Source organism: Rhinopithecus roxellana, chromosome 18, assembly GCF_007565055.1.
Source record: "Rhinopithecus roxellana isolate Shanxi Qingling chromosome 18, ASM756505v1, whole genome shotgun sequence".
Classification (NCBI taxonomy): domain Eukaryota; kingdom Metazoa; phylum Chordata; class Mammalia; order Primates; family Cercopithecidae; genus Rhinopithecus; species Rhinopithecus roxellana.
In genome coordinates this window covers 93182111-93204717 of record NC_044566.1, presented here as the reverse complement: position 1 = coordinate 93204717, position 22607 = coordinate 93182111, and the positions used below count along the sequence as shown (strand labels likewise).

Sequence of the window (22607 nt, the reverse complement as noted above, 5' to 3'; positions counted from 1 at the left end):
ATTGGCTGTATAAATGGCCATTAACTTTAGGAATTTTTTTATAAAAAAGAAACCAAAACTAAATCTTGGAATAAAGCTTTAACAGCTGACTTCGTCATTACAGTTACTCCAGTGCTACATGCTGAGAAGAAAGATTATAAATATGAAGCACTATAGGTTTTCTTCTTTTTTGCAGTCTATTGTAGAAGACAAAAATGACACCATCATACAGTTACCTAAAAGACTTGACAGGTATTGATTTAAAGCACGATATATCAAGCGGTACTGTAAAAAGGATTTCATGGTCATAAATTTTAATGTCTTCCAATTTTGCACCCTCTCAGTAACTTGTCAATAACAACTCTTCTGTATAAAATATTTGCCTGGTTCCCACATGGCATTAAAGTCTGCTATACAGTTGTTGGAATATCTAAGATGTGATGAAAGAGAACTTCATATATGAGTGCCCACACATTTCTAAAACCTAACATGGATCTTAAATTAGCCTCATTGCCAAAATATAGGCACCGGAGGATGGAGAGCTAGCAGTGATTTCACAGTACTTTAAGTAGTTTGTGTTTTGCTCCTCAAATTATAGTGCATGTACCAAGAAGTTCCCATGAAATCTGGCTTTTTACACATTGGTGTAAATTATGTACATAAATTATGAAATTCAGGGCTAACAATTAGTAGGAAATGACTACCAGAACTGACATCCTTTATTAACAATATCCTAACAACTATTAGATTACTTAAATATAATCTCAATACCTACTACTGAAAAAAGTCCTCTTGTCATCCCTCATGTTATTCGTTCCCAGAAATTATTCCTCAGGTAATTTAAAGAATCTTTATTTATAAAAGTGTTTAACATTTTATTAGTATGCTGACAGAAAATAACGGAATAGCAATGTGAGGATGTTTTAATTATGCCAATGGAAAGAAAAGATATTATTCTATTTATCCACTTAAACTCTTGTACTTGAAACACTAAAAATATGTTTTTACAAGCATCATTCCTTTTTTCATTCTAACAGAATAATGACAAGTAATAGGAACTGACAGCAAGGATATAAAACATCAAGGATATAATTCGTACTGGCTAAATGTTAAAATAACTATTTCAGAAGCAAAGCAAATTGATGTACCAACAAATATATTTAGCAGAGTAAATGTTCATTAAGTGTACATTATTTTTAAAGAGCCAATTATGTTCATAACTTTATCACGTAGCACAATATAATCTCATCATGATTATAACATTAAATGATGTTGCATTTTATTAATGATCTGATTGGATTCCACACTTCCCTGATTGTTAAATTGTTTTTTTAACGACTGCATTGTTCCACAAAATCCTATGGCTCTTACCTTTGTATGATGGTTTCATTTAAAATCTTTCAACTATAAAAAGAATCGTAAATCTTTTTGGAAGGTATTTCTACAGAGATAAGATTTCTTCTGGGATATGTAGGGAGCTATAAAGAGGGAAATACCCAGTCTTGATTCTATAAGCCAAAAGGGAAAATCGGGGTATATTTTTGGACAGAGAAACTTTAAGTATCTATTTTTAAATTTTTAAATGGTGTAATCCAGAGGCTGCAGTGTTCAACTCTACCTTCTATTTTACCATACTGAATAAAATATTTTCATTCAAATCCAATTTTCTATTGGGGGTTAGAAATGACATATAAACTATGTTTGTCTAAAAGAAAAAAAATTAAATATACTATTGTAAGACTGTGTTTGATAATAATATAGTTGTAATGACTGCATCTGTAAGCTTTATGAAAACCAGCAGACCATTTCTAAGAGAAACCATGGAAAGAGGTATAATTCTACAAAGAAAGCAAAAGACACCTTATAAAATTTGAGAGAATTCTCATTTAATTTTTTCTACTTCAACTAAAAATAATCCCTCCAATTTGCAGACATTATCCTTTAAAGTCCCAGCCAAAGCAGTTATTCAACAAGCTGCCTAGTCAGCCCACCTGTAACTAAAAATAAGAGATTATCTGCCCTAAAGTGGCATTTCTATAGGATCGGAAACACAATTACTTCCATTGTTGTAGTTTTGCTTCTGTGGTATTCTGGAAAAGCCTGATTGCAGGTTTTGTTTTGTTTTGTTTTCTCAATAAAAAGTTTTAAATTAGTTATTTAACATACAGTCTATGAGGCCTTCAGGAACCTCACGCGATAGAAACATTTTGTTTGAACATCTGTTCGTTGTTTTGTGGTTCCGACGTTATTAATCTTCTTGTAGGTAAGCAGGTGATTCACCCTAACCAAATTGCCGTGGTCCAGGAGCAGTTTTCTCCTTCCCCTGAAAAAATTAAGTGGGCTGAAGAACTGATTGCTGCCTTTAAAGAACATCAACAATTAGGAAAGGTAAATGTTTTGTTAATGCCTTGGCTGAAAGTAGTGTTGAAAATATTGTCGGGAAGAATGAAACAAATATGTTGTGTGAATGGTTTAAGAAAACTCATTGTATCTGGGGAGGGGGGAAAGGGAGGGAACAACATTCACCAGTGAGAAAATTGCTTGAGGTAGATTTGCCCTGCCCATGTTCCTAAATATTTCACTAACTGGCTCTCAAGTCTCTCATTTTATTCTTTTCATAAAATATATTGGCAGCCTTAGAGAAAATAGAAGTCTGTTTAGTTTTTCTCTACAGACTTCTATGCAACATTCATATGAAAATAATCTTAGATCAAAGTGAGAACAAGTTGTAATGAAATAAACACAGTTTGACTAAATGGTTCTTGTGGAGGAAAGAAATAAATTTCAAGTTATTTTAATTTGGGGAGAAGAAAGTACAGAAATCTCCTCCGGTTTAGTCATTTGAGAGTGGGAGGTTGTATATGTGTTTGTACCAATTTCTGGACCTGAGATTTGGATGGAATGGAAAGCAAATTAACACTGGAGTACGGTTGTTCCTAATTTAGTGCATCATTGAGCCTCGCGTTTCCTGCTCTGTGGGTTTCTGCTATGTAAATATTGCAGTGGTAATGCACAATCTGTCTCCACTTTGTGCCAGTAACACTTAAATTAGGTGTCGCCTGAAGGAAGATTTTATGCTAGTTGCAGCATTGTCAGTTAATTATCTTAAAGGTTATTTGCAATAATACCGTTTGCCTCTTTTTAAGAGGATAGGAGGGAAAGTTACGTTTATAAATCTATCCTAGAGGTAATCTCTAAACTCAGCCTTGTGACTTCCAGGAGGAGTAAAGTTTTGATACCTACAATGCAAAATTACTTAGGAGAAAGAATATTGAAAATGTATTACAGTTCTGAATATTAAACATTCCCCCCTGCAAAAAAAAAGAAAGAAAAAAGAAAAGAAAGGAAAAAGAAAAACTGGTTTTCAGTGGTGAACCTGAACCTGTGACATCCATGTGAGACATGTCCCTTGCACTTTTCACTGGCGGCAAGGACACTTGAAAATCCCAGGACTTGCCAAAGTGGGTAACAATATTAAATGGGTCATTCCCTAAGGAAGTCCATGTTCAACCCATGCACACATGGGCACACACATACCAGCAGGCTCATCTTTGCACAAACTCACACTTAATATCCAAAAGCAGAATATGTTACATTGGAAATATCCAATTTGGACTTATACCAATTTCATGATAAATAGCATCCTTCCATTTCCCATCAACAGTGGCCATAAGAAAAGTAATGCATTTCATAGAAACAGTATTTTAAGTTGACCTTGTGTTTAATGTCCATTTTTGTGTCTTAACCCCAAATCAAGATTCCCATGAATAAATCTAGATATTCACCTAGAATGAAGAGCCATGGACTCCCATGCACACGTGCAAATAACTCCATCCACCCCCTTCTCTCGCATACCTGCCCACGCACACCCACACTGAATGCTCTGTACCTCTGCTATGAGCCTTGTGCCAGCTGAGGACATAAACACTTCCTGGTGAAATAGGAAACTGGGGCAGCATGTAAACCATTGAAAGGAGAGAGCAGAGTTCCAGTCTGGACCAGCACTGTGTCTATGACCCATCCCAGCTGGGTTTCACACTGGGTAGCATCAAAGGAGGCCAGTTGGCATTGTAAGCAGACAGGGGTGTGGGAGAGGTTACCCTGAATTTCAGTAGCCAACAAACAGAAGTCAAACCAGAAACACATGTTTTTCTTAGCATTTACGTTTTTGAATGAGGAAAATGACCCTTTTCCATTGTATCTTGAAAAGTGTTGTCCCTTGGGAAAATGCTCCCAAAGTTGCCATCCCTTTTGATGATGGCAACTTAAATGTTCAATTCTGGACTTTTTTAAAAATAAGAAATGCCCTCTTGTTGGGGCATAAGCTCTCACAACAGTGTGGCAGGATGGCTTTTCTTAACACAGAACCATAGAAATTAGAGCAGAGGGGACACTAACTATTAGGTAATTTCTTCCCTGCCCCATTTGTGGAGGTTTGTTTCCTACAGCAAATTCTCCTGGTGTTTTGTCCAGCAAGGTTGAAATGACTCAAGTAATGGGGCTTCCAGTAGGGACATATGGTTATTTTATCCAGTTAGCATGTTTCTTTCACTTTGCCTATAAACTGGCCGGTCATAGAAATTGGATCTGCAGGTAGGTGACTCTGGATCTTGAGGGGATCTTGGGGTTTAAATAATGTGGGTTCTGTTTGTAAAGATTTTGTGTAAATGGGTTGCACAATTGTATAAAGTGTTGCTTCCAACAAACATCTAGTCTGTTTTATGTCAAATGTGAATCACTGATGAACACATGAACCCTCAGATATTTTGTCCAAAGCGCAGATGACTCTCTCAAAGATAGGAAGCTGGTGGTTTGTGTCCCAGTGTGACAGTCATAAATTTCCAAAAGACCTTTTTCCTCCCTCTGATGAAAATTTCATTCAAGTAATGCTTTTATGTAGAAATGACCCAAGAAGGAAAAATTATGTATCTTTGCTTTTCTGTACTTCTTCCTGCTCTCATCTTAAATTATATCCTGCCCAAACACCAAAGGTATAGCTGAAGTTCACAGTTAGTGCTGAGCCATTTGTGTTCTCTATAGTAATAATCATTACTATTATTCAAACATGAAAGCTCTACCTTTTCTTCCTGTCCTCTCCAAATGGCAAAATTCATGGAACTACCTAGACCATGAGCAGATAAATTATTGGGGATCAGACTTTGGTATCACAGAATTTGGGGGATGTTTATTTTAATTAAAAGTCCTAAGGAAATAGTTTGATATCCTTAGTAGTATAATGTTGGTTGACAATCACTTCACATTAAAACAAATAACAATCAGCTCATATCATCTGTCCCTGTTTGGCAGGCAGTGATTCTTGTGGCTGCTTTGTTTCAGGAAACTGAAAGGTATTTTCAGGCTAAAAAATTTTGCCTGGCACAGTAGTCCAGTGACAGTAATCAGAGATAGGGCTAGAGACTGACACTGGGGATTCTACGTTATCTTATCTTATTAACATCTGCTGGAAAAAGTTTAGATATTCCAAGTAATCTCTGCTCCTGTGTTAATTCCCAGAAACTAAAATGTCTTTAATTTAGCCAACATCAGCTATAAGGTCTCCATCCACAATACTAATCAAACTGACTTTCTTCCATCCTTTCCGAAAAATGTATTTTGAGATACAACCTGCATACCATTAACTGTTTTAGTTTCAAATTATTTGGTAAAATGCTTTAGCCAGGATAAATCATTTCCAAATGATTTGTTTTAAATTTATGAAAGATTTTCTTAAAAGTTAATTTCATTTTTATGTCTTTTTTATAATGTGATTCCATTAATATTGGAAAATTATTCATTCAAAATGAATTTAATATGCTTATTAAGTAATATGATTTCAATAATTCTTTTTATCAATAAAGAATTTTGTATAGTAAAAATTGGATACTTGAAAGCATCTGAAGCAAATAATCATCTAATATTAATTGATATCAATAGAAATAATTTTATATAAACAAATACATATAGCATACATGTTTATACAACATATAAACATTCAAGTATGTATGATAACATATATTTCCTCAAATCTATATTATGAACTTAGTGCTAAAGTTTTTAATCTTTCCATATTCATCACTTCTTAGGCAAAAATGACAGCTAAAGGAAACAGTCAGTTGCTTTTTTAAAACAGTCACTAATCACAGGAAATCTTAATATAGGAATTTACCATTTCTTTCCAAATGGAGACTCTAACAGCAAAATGTGAAGGAATAGCACAACGTGTTATGTGTGTCAAATTTTTAAAGATACTTTGCTAGAATATTCATATTTTGAAGTATCTGGCTACAAATACGGCTTTGCTTCATTTTCAGTTTTCCGAACATTCTCTTTGATTCATATAATGGATGTACGTGCTTTGTTTGGTTTTGGAAGGATTTGTTTAGCTTTTTCAATATTTCTCCTTTGTTATAGCTTCACAAGTTGGCTAAAGCCTGAGGAAGGGGAAGTGTTCATCTTTAAATTCTAGGTTCAATTAACAATCACAAATGTCAAAAACAAGATCACTACCTGACCTAACAACTGTAAATATCACAGATAACCAACATTCTCATTTCACTCCGGAGAGAAAAACAGTGCAAGCTGATAAGTTCACATTAATAAGCACATCTTCTACTGGAATATAAACTGGAAACGTATCTCTTAATAAAGAAAGAAAAAGGAAAGTAAGAGTTTTCTTCCTTATGTAAGTCTCTTCATCTAGAAACTTTACAAACAGTAATACATCCCTCCTCCCAAAATATTAAAAGCAGATCATTTTCATAGGTGTCTGACTGCCGCTCGCACACCTTTCATTTCTGTTTCCAAATGCAGGGTTTTACAAAAGAAATACTGCTTGGTCCAGATGGCCTTCTAGAAGGCTCCCTGAGAGAACTCAGGAGAAGTTTCTCTAGCCAAAAATATTGTTTCCGCTTATTCAAGTGCCAGAAATCCCACTGCCACTCTTTCATGCAGATCGAATAAACCATCTAAAGATGTGGTTGCTGTCTTTGTCAACTGAAAGGGTTGATTCCCTTATTAGACGACAGTGTATCCTCCCACACCCATCCAGCCCACCACCCACAGCATTCCCTCTGGATTTACGAGCAGGAACACAGAAATCAGAGCCGAGAGGTTTATAGTGAAAATGAAAGATAAAGGGACATAACTCCATTTTTGAGATTCTTAGTAATTGCACTTTTCCCTTTATTTCCCTGTTCATTTAACGTTTTCAGAAAGATCGGCCATAATTTTGACTTTTAAAAGTCCAGTTCTTAAGAAAGCTGAGTCTGCCAATGATGACTTTAAGATTGGATGGATTAACACAAAATTGTGAAATTTTAAACATTTAAAACAAAGTAATGAAATGCTACAAAGTATTGAAATCATATCTTATTTCCCCCCCCCCTTTTTTTTTAGTGGCAAATGGCTGATTTGGTATTTATTAGAGGATAAGAGTGTTTTTAATAGGCCGGGTGCAGTGGCTCATGCCTGTAATCCCAGCATTTTGGGAGGCCGAGGCGGGCAGATCACAAGATCAGGAGTTTGAGACCAGCCTGGCCAGCATAGTGAAAACCTGTCTCTACCAAAAATACAAAAAATTAGCTGGGCATGGTGGCGGGCGCCTGTAATCCCAGCTGCTTGGGAGGCTGAGGCAGGAGAATCGCTTGAACCTGGGAAGCAAAGGTTGCAGTGAGCAAAGATCGCACCACTGCAATCCAGCCTGGGTGACAAAACAAGACTCTGTCTCAAAAAAAAAAAAAAAAAAAAGTGTTTTTAATGCAGGTTAAATTGGATAATGTTTTAAATTGGTTGCTTTGTCCTTAATTTATAACACATTCTTAAGGATATTTTAATCAAAATATTCTTTATCCAGGTTTATATTTTTCAGGGTTTTATTTGCTCCGTTTTGATTTTAAAGATGTCATTATTTTAGCTGGATGAAATCTCAGAAATCTTTTAGTCAGATGCCTTCAGTTTATGACTTAATGCACCGAAACCCAGCAAGGCTTCAGAAGCTGCCCAGTGTCACTCACGGCCAAGGTGGAGAGAGGGCTGCGAGCAGAATTCAGAGCTTAGTTTGTAAGTAAAGATATGAAATATCATAAATGTGGCTTCAGTTGAATTACAGTGAATACCCACACTCATGACCAAAACGAGATAGAGCCTTAAATGCACTCAGTCACAATCAAAGTCTGGATTTGGGTAGTTCCAATGTACGTCTTTTCTTGAGAATAAGCAGAAACCAATGAGGAAAGAGAGAAACCAGGGTCCCCATGTGCCTTTCCCCACACGCCTCCCTGCTCAGTGCTGCCCTGCCCTCATCCCCCGGCCCTGCCCCAGGAAGGCTTCTAGGCTCTGTTCACTGAAAACCCCACTTCACATTATTAGTTACCAGTCATTCAGTCTCCCAACATAGACTGGAAACTCCCAGAGCAAGCCTGGGGAGCCTTTGACAGAGAGGCCATATCTACTCCAGAGCCCAGTGTCATCTCAAGGACATCAAAGGACAAGTCCTCAGAGTCACACTCTCAGTTACACCTGTGCTCACACACACCCCATGGTGTTCAGTGCCTATGACAGCAAGATCCAAGTGATGGCCAGGGGAGGATCATTTTGTTTCTTGGACACCTTTCCCTCTCTTTCCTCTTCCTGTATTTCTCCCTTTAAGGATGGATGGGTCTGTGTGTGTATCTTTCTGTTCCACGCTCATTTTCCTTGCCCTGAATTCTCTGTTTCCCCTTTTTGTTTACATCTTTTTCTTTCTCACCACATCATCTCCACACCCCACACCATCCCTCGCCTTCTCTCCTGTAACTAATTACAATAGAGACTTTCAGAGCTCGCTCTGTCACCCAAGCTGGAGTGCAATGGCGCGATCTCAGCTCACTGCAACCTCCGCCTCTGGGTTCAAGTGATTCTCCTGCCTCAGCCTCCTGAGTAGCTGGGATTACAGGCACACAACATGCCTGGCTAATTTTTGTATTTTTAGTAGAGATGGCGTTTCACCATTTTGGTCAGGCTGGTCTCAAACTCCTGACCTCATGATCTGCCCACCTCAGCCTCCCAAAGTGCTGGGATTACAGGTGTAAGTCACCACGCCTGGCCCAGAATTTTGTAGTTCTTTTTATATTGAATTTTATTAAAAATATAAAGCAACCGATTCTATATGGCCCAGAATTTTGTAGTTCTTTTAATATTGAATTTTATTAAAACTATAAAGCAACCATTTCTATAATTCTCTTTTTTTTTTTTTTTTTTCCACTTTAGGTCAGTGGGCTTCAAAAAAAAAAAAAAAAAGTGAGGCAATTTCTTACCACTACCCTAGGGAATAAAAAATTTTCTCTACTGTAGCATGCACCTCCCTGCAGCATCTTGGGCAGAAATAGGTACACGAAACACGTTTAGTAAACACTGTTTAGCTAACTGGTTTCCAAATTCCTGACAATACTAAAAAACATGTATTAGATGTACTTTTAACAGTATATATGACATACTTCTGCTGCCTTCTAGAAAAATTGAAAGATGTTTCCATCAATTATTTCATCAGTTGTTATTCATCAATTGTACTTTGAAAAAATGTGCCAGTATTTAGTAAATCTTTCAGTCTCTTCTAGTTAATGTTAACTCATTAAATCTGTGTTCCAAAGAAAGAATAAGCCTGCCATGTATGAAATAGAGGAAGTTTAGCATTATTGGTCTTAGCTACAAACTGCTATAAGTGGTATTCATTGTCTGCTTTTGTCATGGGCAATAGGAGCTTAAACTTGATGTCAAATATATATATATATATATATATATATTTTTTTTTTTTTTTTTGAGACGGAGTCTCGCTCTGTCACCCGGGCTGGAGTGCAGTGGCCGGATCTCAGCTCACTGCAAGCTCCGCCTCCCGGGTTCACGCCATTCTCCTGCCTCAGCCTCCCGAGTAGCTGGGACTACAGGCGCCCGCCACCTCGCCCGGCTAGTTTTTTGTATTTTTTAGTAGAGACGGGGTTTCACCGTGTTAGCCAGGATGGTCTCTATCTCCTGACCTCGTGATCCGCCCGTCTCGGCCTCCCAAAGTGCTGGGATTACAGGCTTGAGCTACCGCGCCCGGCCGATGTCAAATATTTTTAAATAAAGACATTTAAACATTTGGCCTGTTACACATTTGTCTTGGTTTTAAAAATAATTTAAAAAAATCTTTAAACAAGATTTCTGGTTTCAAAAAGAAATCTGAAATGGAGGTGATAGTAGCAGAACGCTACATAATTACTAAAAAATCAACGAATTATACACTTACAATGGGTGAATTTTATGGTATGCAAATCATACCTCAATAAAGCCACTTTAAAAACTGAGAAAATTAAGCACAAAACCTAATTTGATGGCAAATGTGTTAACTCCCTTAGATTTTGATACGCTTATAAATCCAATTGTTTTCACCTCAATACGTAGCTTTCTACATAGCATACTTGGCTTTATTTTTCCAGATTTCCTTGTGAAAAGATATCGAAAACAAAGACTTGCCTACTCTTGCCTGATTATTCTGTCTGAATATTTTTAAAGAGAAATCTTGCCCTCGATATGTTTATGCCCCAAGGAAAGTTTTAAAAATAGAAGGCTACCTTGGTCTCTCTGATCAGTTTTTATTTTTATTTTTATTTTATTTTATTTTATTTTATTTTTGAGACGGAGTCTCGCTCTATCGCCCAGGCTGGAGTGCAGTGGCCGGATCTCAGCTCATTGCAAGCTCCACCTCCCGGGTTCCCGCCATTCTCCTGCCTCAGCCTCCCGAGTAGCTGGGACTACAGGCGCCGCCACCTCGCCCGGCTAATTTTTTGTGTTTTTTTAGTAGAGACGGGGTTTCACCGTGTTTGCCAGGATGGTCTCGATCTCCTGACCTCGTGATCCGCCCATCTCGGCCTCCCAAAGTGCTGGGATTACAGGCTTGAGCCACCGCACCCGGCCTCTGATCAGTTTTTAAAGTAAGCATGGCTCTGGTCCATGGAGACCCAGACCTGGGAAAGTAGATGATTCGGGATGGTCATATATTCAGATAACTGGCACACACATGCACCTCAGCTCTCCTCCCTGCTGTCTGGCCGCCTCTACCTTTCCTGCCCTGCTCCTGCCAAATCCATCTTCCAAGCCTTCTACTGCTTCTTCTTCCCCATCGCACCCCCGACTTCCTGGAATTCTTGGTAAAGTCCCAAATTAGTCTTACCAAGAACAACACACAAATCTTTCTATTTTTCTAGCTCCATCTTTCCATTTATTTAGCTAAAGCTAAATAATTTCACCCTTCCTTTGTAAAAAGCAAAATGTTAATGCTTTCCATTCATTTTGCATCCACTCAATTTCCACATTCCAAGAAATGTCCCCGCTTTTGAACAAATGTGTCTATCCATCATCTTTGCTATACCTCTTCCTTTTCTGGTCCATCATCTGCTGAAAGAACTGTGTCCTGTGTTTCAGTACCTCCTCCTCAGTGTAAGCCAAGCTCTGGACTTTAGATCATCTGCATTTGATTAGCATCTGTCCTCTGCTGATATTCTAAATTTTTAAAATTTTCTAAATTTATTTGTTTTCCTCCTGAGGCTCTGCCAAATATATAGCATCCCTGAGTCTAGTTTCTTAGAGACAACTAAATCTGTGATTTATAAGAGTTTAGAGGGGACAGGAAGCTTCAGGCATGAACCTGTTTCTGTTCATTGTATTTTCAAAAACACTGATGTCTCTCAAACTCTTGCAGGTCTTAAAACTACTCTGAAATCATAAAACCCACTTAGAATTCAAACAGTCTGCTTCTCACTGAGCCATTCTGTGATAAATGGAATTAAATAATCTCTGGCCAGCAATAACAGTAGCAATACCAGTAGCAATGGTGGTAGCAGTAACCATGCGAGCAGTGGCCATGGGAGTGGTAATAATAACCAGAAGAGAGATCATCACACTCCTAACAGTAGTGGTGGCCGTCATGACAGTGGTGTGGCCACAGTAGTGACAGTGCTGGTAGCATAACTGCTCCCATTTATTGTGAGAGCCTGTTAGGTGACAGGCCATTGTGCATATATATACGCATATATGTGTGTATATTGCATATATATGCATATGTGTATATATGTATGTGTATATATGCATATATGTGTATATATGTATGTGTATATATGCATATATGTGTATATATGTATGTGTATATATGCATATATGTGTATATATGTATGTGTATATATGCATATATGTGTGTATATATGTGTATATACGTGTGTGTGTGTGTGTGTGTGTGTATATATATTTTTTTTTTGGGAGGTGGAGTCTTTCTCCGTTGCCCAGGCTGGAGTACAGTGGTGGGATCTCGGCTCGTTGCAACCTCCGCCTCTTAGGTTCAAGCGATTCTCATGCCTCAGCCTACTGAGTAGCTGGGATTACAGGCGCATGCCACTATGCCCAGCTAATTGTATTTTTGGTAGAGATGGGGTTTCACCGTGTTGGCCAGGCTGGTCCCGAACTCCTGACCTCAAGTGATCTGCCCACTTCTGCCTCCCAGTGTGTTGGGATTTCAGGCATGAGCCACTGCACCTGGCCCTTGCATATATTATTTTATGTAATCCTCACAACAGCCCTATAGGGGCGATATTATCCCCATTTTCCAGATGAAGAAATTAAGACTGGGAAAGGTAGCTTTATTCACTGTGGATCACACAGCTGGAAAAGGCATTCCCGGATTCAAAGTCAGGTGTAACAGAGCCCAAAGTCCACATCCCTAACCTCTGCATGAAGCTGCTTCTAAGGGAAACACCGAGAAAAGCCAGATCCTTTCTCTCCAGGGAGCTTCGTTCCCCTTCATTGCAGCCGCAGGCTACTGAGAGCCACCGCAGGCTGTGCCTATCCTGGAAAGTGTCCTGTTTTTGCATAGAGAAGATGATCCCCTGTGCCTGCTCAGACCATCACTGACCTGGCAGGTGGAGCTGCCCCAGAAACACAAGAGGCCTCCCTTCTGTGCCCCTCATGGCCCTGCCCTCTGAGTGACAGCCAGAGAGCTACAGGGGAAGGGACGGGAGGGATAAAAAGGAGCTTCTCCAGACTTCTGCACCTTTCAGAGCTTGGAAAATGAATCCACTAACTGCCCAGGGTGCACAATTCTCCCAACCTCCTGCATGACCCCCCAAACTCAGTACCCTCTGTGAACCTGTGCCTTCCGGGGCCTTCCCCAGCCACTCAGCATGCTGCTCCCATCTGACTTTTCACTGTGCTTCCCAGTCAGGTGCAAAATGAACACCACCCCATCCCACCCCAAACCCGATATTCCCACTGTTACATTCTTATGAATTATTTAAAGGGCTTCCCCATCAAAGGCCATGGAGGGTCTTCCGTCTGAATTCCATGATAGGTAACCATAGATTAGCACAATGTGAATTGGTGTCTATGTTGAATGACTTCAGTTGAACTTTCAGAAATTTCATGTAGAGATACATTAGCATCTGTAAATTATCTGGCAATAGGAACGAATGGCTGCTGAATTTCAATTCAAAATATTATTAAAATACCAATCAAATTATCACTATAAAGTGTTAAAAAGATGAAAACACGTTCTATACTTTCTAAGTCTTCAGTCATATTCTTTTACTATCTTCCTGACAGTTGTTTATTTATTTAATTATTAAGACAGGGTCTCTGTTTGCTGGGGTGCAGTGGCATGATCATGGCTCACTTTAGCCTCGACCTCCTGGGCTCAAGGGATCCTTCCACCTCAGCCTCCTGAATAGCTGGGACCACAGGTGCGTGCCACCACACCCAGCTATTTTTTTTTTTTTTTAAAGACAGAGTCTCACTATGTTGCCCAAGCTGGTCTCAAACTCCTGGGCTCAGGAGATCCTCCCATCTTGGCCTCCCAAAGTGATTATAAGTATGAGCCACTGTGCCCAGGCTTCATTACAATTTTTAAAGATGTTTATTCATAAAACAAAGAGTTACTGATATTCAGATATTACACAAGGACCAAATACCATCACCTTTAATCCCCCTAACAAATACTTTAGGTATTTTTAAGACTTAAAATGTCACTCATATATTGTATTATTGAATTCTAGTATTTCTGGTATTGTAATAAATTACAGTAAGAACTTTCAAATGGAAGCCCAGGATGAAAAATGTTATATTTTACTTTTTCCCAAATTCTCATTAAAATTGCAATTTCACACATTTGCTTATCTGCACATTATCTATATGTATTTTTAGCCTCATCTTAAAGTAATAATATTTCTGAAATAGCTTAGACATGCTATTTTTATAAATTATATTAAATATAATTTAATACATAGTATATACAAAATAAATATGTAGCTGTAGCTGTATTCGAATTTTGTCTATAATTATCCCAAATACCAGTTATCAGCCATACTTTGGGTTACAATGATTAATAAGAAGAATTTGAGATTTGGGATGAAAAGCCTTAGATTCTAGTCTTGTCCCCTTACGTTCCTTTATAAGATTAACTAGTACTGAACCCCATTGTTTGCACCTATAAAACTAAATAATCATGCCTTCTGTACTATAGGTGAGAAAAAGTCTTTGAAAATATTTTGGGTCAGGCACGGTGGCTCACACCTATAATCCCAACACTTTGGGAGGCCACAGCAGGCAGATCACTTGAGGTCAGGAGATCAAGACCAACCTGGACAACATGGCAAAACCCCGTCTCTACTGAAAATACAAAAAGTTAGCCAGGCTTGGTGGGGCATGCCTGTAGTCCCAGCTAGTCAGCTAGTGGGGAGGCTGAGGTGGGAGGACCACCTGAACCCGGGAAGTCAAGTCAAGGCTGCAGTGAGCTGTGATCGTGCCACTGCACTGCAGCCTGGGAGACGGGAGTGAGACCCTGTCTCAAAAAAAAAAAAAGAATATTTTGTAATAGTATAAAGTACTATCAAATGAAACCTCTTTTTTGGGTAATGGGTCTTCCTAATGGCATTACCCTCCTCCAATTTTCAGTTTGGAAACTAATATTCCAGGGTTTACTGAGAGTATAGTTAGCTAGAGTAGAGGTTACAGTTGCCAAGACAATCTTCCTATTTCCTCCTCAAGGAAGTTAACATCCTTTCCCCCAGATCTACCCCTCCCCTGGCGCCCAGAAAGCCATGCCAGACAATCCATCCATGCTGTCCCACTCGGAAGTAGGGCTGGGCCAGGCCAGCCCAGCCCAGCTCTTAGCTTCCCCATCGCTGGATCCTCGGACCACCTCTGGACAGAGGAAAAACACCCAGAGTGAAGGAAAGGAAACAGGTGGTTCAACTTCCTCTGCTTGGGGTCCAGGAAGGAGCAAATATGGGCCCATCAGTGTGTGTAACAAGAAGAGAGGAACCCCACTGGGTTTCAGTCTAGCTTTGTCTAATAGAGACTGTCTTTATGTGCTTTGTCATAAGAAAAGTCAAGCAGCTAATAAATAGTAGAACCGACTGGGCACGGTGGCTCACGCCTGTAATCCTAGCACTTTGTGAGGCCGAGGTGGGTGGATCATGAAGTCAGGAGTTTAAGACCAGCCTGGTCAACATGGTAAAACCCTGTCTCTACTAAAAATACAAAAATTAGCTGGGTGTGGTGGCGGGAGCCTGAAATCCCAGCTACTCAGGGGGCTGAGGCAGGAAAATAGTTTGAACCAGGGAGGCAGAGGTTGCAGTGAGCCGAGATCGCGCCACTGCACTACAGCCTGGGTGACAGAGCTAGAGTCTATCTCCCCCCCCCCCCCACCAAAAAAAAAGCAGAACCAGTATTTTAAAATGTCATCTCTCTTCCAGATTGCTTTAATTTAGGCTGGAGTAGGCTGTGTGTCCTCAGGCCCTAGGAGACAGCTTTTGAGCCATAGAGAGAACCACAGAAAGATCCAGTGTCTCCTACCACAACCCTTAGTTTCGTGTATCTGTTATGTCACTGGTGACCAGAGACACGAGGGTCCTGCAGAACAAAGAAAGCCAACTCCACGCACACTTCCAGTCCCCACGCCCTTCTCCTGACTCTTCTGGCATCCCTGGCCTTCGAAAGCTGACTTTTAAAGCAGTGTTCTTTGAAGCCCTTCCCTGGTCAAACCAGCACCATTGTGATGGCTCCTTCTCTCTGCAACTCTTGGCCCTGAAGCACCACAGATGTCATAAACTCACTTGCCTTTTAACTGTTAAGTCACTTGCACGAGTTAACTAGAGCCCAAACCAACATGAAATTTTTTTTTCATGAAAAGCTCTCACTCTGTCACCCGGGCTGGAGTGCAGCGGTGCCATCACGGCTCCCTGCAGCCTTGACCAGGCTCAGGCGATCTTCCCCGCTCAGCCCAGGAGTGCTGGGATTACACTACCACACCGGCCCCAGCATTACCCGTTTTGAGGTCAGCCGCGGTGTCCTACCAGAGGCTCAGCAAGTGTTGGCCAACTGAACAGTGAATATTACCAGACCAGGGGCACAGAGAGACACGTGCAGATAAAGGAGAGGAGAAGGTGAGCGCAGAACTGGAAAGCTTTGTGGAGACCTGGGGTGGTTCTGTCTTCTCCTATCACTGTCCCCTCAGTCACCCAGCTCGTACGCCAGAAGGAGCCATCAGGTGCCCTGCTCTGTATTCCTTTCCTCCTCCTGTCCCTTTCCCCTGCTTAGCTGCTCCTCACCCTTCACATGTCAGTTTAAACATCACGTCCCACAGGATGCCCCACATGATCAGGTTAGGTCCCCTATCAGTTACTCTTCAGCTTCCCTGTGCCTTGCTTTTTAAACAAACGTTCTTGTTCATAAGTAATAGTCGTTTCTGTCATTGTCTATTTAATGTCTTCCCCCCCATTAGACTGGAAGCCCTGTGAGGTCAGGGACCACATCTGCCTTGTTCCTGCTGTCGTAAGTCCCAGGGCCTGTGGCACACCAGGCATGCAGTAGACTCCGCATCCATGTCGATGCAGGGAACTGATAGGCACAGGTGTGGGCCAGGGCATCCTGCACAGCTTGATGGGGTGGGAGGCAGAGCCCCGTATCCCTGAGACCAGCTGGGATGAAACCTCACTGCACATTCCAGGTGACTTAAAGACCCAGCAGGTATGTGTGATAGCAAAGCTTTGCCCAGACAACTACAGTCCCTTCCCTAAGGTCCCAAATTAAAGAAAAAGAATGACCCAAATCACCAACTATCGAACCTGTGTCCCTCTATTCAGGCAGGTCAGTACTGCCGCCCTTGGCTTTTCATTCAGCCTTTTCCATCATCACCAGGTCAGCAGTCACAGAGCATCTCCTGTGTTCCTGGCAGGTACTGGGTACTGGGTGCTGGGTGCTGGCTCTTGGGAGTCAAAGGCACGTGAGGCCTGGTGCCTGCCTACAGGTGCCTCACAGCATTGTGAGAAAGATAGCAATGTAAACAAATAGATAGGAACACAGGCTATACCAGGATCTGCACAGGGAAAGGGTGGAGAGGGATTTGCTCTACCAAGGAGGCTTCATAGAGGTGACAACTTGACATCTGGAAGCATCAGGAGGAGTTTGCCAGACAGGGAAAGGGCCTTCAGAGAAAGAGAGAGGGCAGGGCATGCGGCAGAGCTGCAGGGCAGTGTGTTTTGGGGGATGGGTCTCGGGACTGGCAGGAGACGAGGCTGAGGGGGGCAGGGTCCCATCATGGGCAGGCTTGGGTCTCCACTGAAGATACTGCACTTAATTCTGCAAGTCCAAAGAAAACCATGGCAAGGTTAAAGCAAGTAGATGATTCCATCAGATCTGTTTTAGAAAGATAACAGCATGCTCCCAACTAGAAAAGTGCCACCCCCTATAAACATCCTGGCACCATGTCCCTGAGAGCTCCGGGAGCCAGCTTTGGAGCCGGGAAGCCTCACTGAGCTGTGGGTGCCTGGCACCCGAACGGACATCCTTAAAATGAATGTCACAACAAAATTGAGAGGGAACCAAGGGCACACGAGGGCCTTTCTAAGGACTCTCGTGTGGGAGAAGCTGAAAAACAGGAAAGAAGAGTGCAGCAGTGCCCGTGACAGTGTCTCTGGGAGCATCATCTTCTACCCTTTTGGGGGAGTTTCAGGGCGCTGTTGACTTTGTAGGTAAGGAAGAGCCATATCCCAGGAGGCCACAGCCGGGCTGAGAGATTTAGCAAGTGGAAGGCACAGCCAGGATCTCGAGGAGATATTTGATCATGGCCAACACTGGCTGGAAGTTTAGGAATTCCCTGGGAACTGCTGTGAGGCCAGGCATTCACTCACTGAGCAGAAAGACTTAGCACCATATGAGAAAAGGGTGATACCCCAAAAAAGAAGGACTCCAGCAGCTGTATTCAAATAGTAGCGTTGAATTCTCACAGAGAACTTCCTCTCAGGGAGCCACAGCAGCACCGTCATCAGAATGTGGTATTGGAGCCCCTCAGTGTCCACAGAAGTTATTTGAAAACACAGTGAATAGGGAAAGACTTAAATCAATTTGTGGTTTCTAGAAAATTACTCTTTTAGGACTGTGGATAAAAAAAGTCAAGTACTAAGTGCCAGAAATGCAAAATATATGACAATTTCCCATAGATGTCATTACTATTGTCATCACGCCGGCATCACCTCTTTCACCGTCAAATTGTAAGTCAGATTATGTCAGTGCTTATCTGATCAATAGGCAATGGCCGAGGTGTCAGAAAAACCACAGTTCGATGGTGACTGTTTCCTTCCTATGCAAAAGACACGTGTGCTCTGGTGATACTGGCCTTCACCTTCAGGAGTCTGAAATCATAGACATATGTATAGTAAGATGTGCAAAGCAATTGACCAGTGATTTATTACAACAAATAACACCATAGGTAACTGTCAAATAAAAGCCCAAGATGTCTGGAGCTCCACAGCAACGCGTGGAGATGCCTGGCGTTGCTCTAGGTACCCGTCTGTGTGAGCAGTGCAGTCCCGCAAAGATGGCCCCGATTGGGAAGAAGTGCAGCCATTGTAGGCCCTCAGATCGTCCCTGTGCTCACCACCCTGGCCTTTTCTCCAACTCTTGTTGCATCAGGTAGCACCTGCTTCTTCCCTCTCCCCTCCAGCGAATAGTATGCTCCCAGAGGGCAGGGCCAAGTCGCATCCTCTCACTGTCCCAAGCGACTGGCACAAGGGAGCTGCTCGGTCCATTCTTGATGGATTAATGAATAAATGGTGATTAACCTAAGAAAATTCTGCCATTTCGCATCTTGGGGATGCCTTACAAGAGAAAGGCATCATTTACAGAAGGCTGCAAGAGGGCTCTTCAGTTTATGGACCTGCATATCCAAGCCGGCCTAACCATTTCTACCTGGGGGAGCTAAAACATGGAAGCTCTCAAACATGAATATGCATTAGAACCACCGGAGGAGTCCCAGTCAACCTCCAGGTTTGCTGCACAAACCATGTGGGACTGGGCCCAGGAATCTGCATTTTAACAAGCCCCCCCCCCCCCGCCCCGCCCATTATTCTGATTCAGGGAGTCACAGAACACACTCAGAGAACCCTTTTCAATCACCAGGCCCCTAAGAGCACAGGCTTGGCATTAGATAGAATCAGCTTTATCCCTGTTCTGTTATATATTTACTAACTACAGGGCCAAGTTGCACATGTTTCTTAAGCTCCTTCTGCCTCAGTTTCCTCCGTTATTAAAAGGGATGAGTACAAACTCAAAGACAGAAAGGTGGTGGGCAGTGGCTCATGCCTTGTAATCCCAGCACTCTGGGAGGCCGAGGCAGGAGGATCACTTGAGCCTAGGAATCTGAGACCAGCTTGGGCAGCATAGGGAGACCTTGTCTCTACATAAAAAATTAGCTGGGCATGGTGGTGCACACCTATGGTCCCAGCCACATGGGAGGCTGAGGCAGAAGGATGGCCTGAGCCTGGGAGGTCAAGGCTGCATTAAGCCGTGATGATGCCACTGCACTCCAGCCTGGGTGACAGAGTGAAACCCAAGGATTCTACTTTTGGCATCCTTGTTAAAAGTAGAATGGTGGTTGCTGGGGGCAGGGGGACATGGAAATGGAGAATTGTCTAATACAGAGTTTCAGGGATTTGGGTGGGGGGAGGTTTAGGATGGAGTCTCGCTGTATCACCTAGGCTGGAGTACAGTGGCACGATCTCGGCTCACTGCAACCTCTGCTTCCCGGGTTCAAGCAATTCTCGTGCCTCAGCCTCCCGAGTAGCTGAGATTACGGGTGCCAACCACCACGCCCAGCTAATTTTTGTGTTTTTACTAGAGACAGGGTTTCACCATGTTGGCCAGGCTGGTCTCGAACTCCTGACCTCAGGTGATCCATCTGCCTTGGCCTCCGAAGTGCTGGGATTACAGGCGTAAGCCACTGCGCCCGGGCTGCAGAGTTTCAGTTTTGCAAGAAGGAAAAGCTCTGGAGATCTGTAGCACAATGTACGTAGAGTTAACACTACTGAACTGTACGCTTAAAAACATCTAAGATGGTGAATTTTATGTTACATGTTTTTGCCACAACTTAAAAAAAAATTTTTTTTACTGAGGATGGATAATGGTATCTACTTCAAAGTGTTGTTATGAGCATTACATGAAATAATATATTTAAAGTGCCAGGCAACAGGCCCCAGACTAGGAACTGCTCAAAGAATTATAGCTATTATTATGATAGTAGCATGGGTGTTAAAAAATTTAACCACGAGGCCGGGCGTGGTGGCTCACACCTGTAATCCCAGCACTTTGGGAGGCCAAGGCAGGCAGATCACCTGAGGCCAGGAGTTCGAGACCAGCCTGGACAACATGGTGAAACCAAGTCTCTACTGAAAATACAAAAAATTTAGCCAAATGTGGTGGCATGCACCTGTAGTCCCAGCTACTTGGGAGGCTGAGACAGGAGAATCGCTTGAACCTGGGAGGTAGAGGTTGCAGTGAGCCGAGATTGCGCCACTGCACTCCAGCCTGAGCAACAGAGTGAGACTCAGTCTCAAAAAATATATAAATAAATAAATATAAAATATAATCATTAAGAAAGATTTCAAACCCTCCCCAAAAATCCAAGTAGCTTTTTGATGAACTGCATTTTTCCAAATCCTGACCAATAGACTATTTTCATCTCATCTATAGATCCACATGTTAAAAAAAATACCACCTAAATTACAAGTGGCTATGTGAGAGCCTGGGGATATTCACGCTAGGCAGTTTCATTCATAACACTAAATCATCCATCTGCAGAGATGCAGGACACAGAACAAATATGCTACATTTTGTTTTGTACCTTAAGCTTCATTAAAAAAAATCAAGCAAAACCTGCCACCATAGAAGAAATGATCTCCCAGTCTTGAAAAACTATGTGAAGTGTTTTTCATCTTTGATATGCACATGGAACCCAGAGCAGGTTCCGGAACATGGCACAGACTCACGGCCACCGTTTGGATTCTCTGTGCACCGTTTTGATTTCATGTGCATCTATGCTAATTTCGTCTCCCCAGCCTATTGTTGAAACCCTAGCAGGACAGATGTGCTGTTTTACAGGGCCATAATCCACTTGGTGGGCAGATAACCAAGAGGCCTTTGGTCTTCATCGTTCACTCCAATAAGAAAACTAGACGACTGCCTTGTAAAACAGCATGTGACCCAGGCCCTGATTTCCACGTAACGCCAACCTACAGGACCTCCTCGGAACTTCCTGCCAAATTAGGAAAATTCCTCCTGGTCATCAGCTCGAGGCTGAATTAAGTTATGGAAAGGACAATCTGGGGGTATAAACAGTAAAAATGAGAGGACTGGGAAGGGACTTGCAGTACAGGAATTTAGGCCAGACAGGTGTTCATATGAGTAAGAGTCATCATTCTAAGGCTGAGAAGGTTGGCCACTACTGGTAAAAATCCTGATCCTAGTAGGCTTAGAATCTCTCTCAATCGAAAGATAAATCCCAAAAGTCATTGCTAAGGACTCCCCCCATTTTTCTTTACCTCCATCCTTTGTATAACCATAACTTATTACCTCTCAGCCCTCATCATGGGAGCCCAGCACTCCTATCCCAGCAGCCCTGAGTAACATCAGCATTGACTGTTGGGAAGTGGTACTTGTGAAATCCAGAAACGAGCTGCAATAGATGCAAATGGACCACCATCAATGTGCCTTAGGATTGCCCCAACCACCTCTAGGTATCGAAGGACCCCTGCACCCCACTCCCACCAGCATCCTTGCCCACAGGTCAAAGCAGGGTGGATTAGGATGAAGGGCTATCATTGTAAGCAACAAAAGGAAGTGATGAAAAGAACACAAATAACTAGACATTAACTTTGGGTTCTGAGCATGCTGCTTCCTGTCCATTTAATCTGTCTTTTGCGGATGCACTTAAAGAAGCTACCTTGTCTTCTTAATGTGGGGATCTCTGATGAAGGCTTGAAGCTCTGAGACCCAAGCATCAGCCCCAGCTCTGGCTTTCCCTAGTCACATGACCTTGGAAGATCACTTCTTTTTTTCCTTCTTTTATTACTCTGAGCTTCCGTTTCCTCATCTAGAACAGGGCTTAGGTTACTTGACACAGTCTATATAAGTATGGTAGAAGTTTTTTTAAAAAATGAGTCTGTAAAATGGGGCTATTCCAGGAGATTTTGGAGACGCCTTCCCATCTTAACATTCAACAGATCTGTGATTCTTTTGTTACAGCTCATGTCCTTGGTATTTCTTTCTTTTTTTTTTTTTTTTTTTGAGACGGAGTC

The 22607-nt window shown here is 41.8% G+C and overlaps 1 protein-coding gene across 3 annotated transcripts in view; it reads left to right on the top strand.

Moving 5' to 3' along the window:
* The window catches only part of CLYBL (citrate lyase beta like), a 317902-nt gene that overhangs the window by 273705 nt on the left and 21590 nt on the right, over positions 1-22607 (top strand). For all 3 annotated transcript variants that reach the window (XM_030922041.1, XM_030922042.1, XM_030922040.1), the window contains exon 7: positions 2243-2367. In XM_030922041.1, the coding sequence (XP_030777901.1) occupies positions 2243-2367 (125 nt within the window). The remainder of the gene's footprint in view (positions 1-2242; positions 2368-22607) is intronic.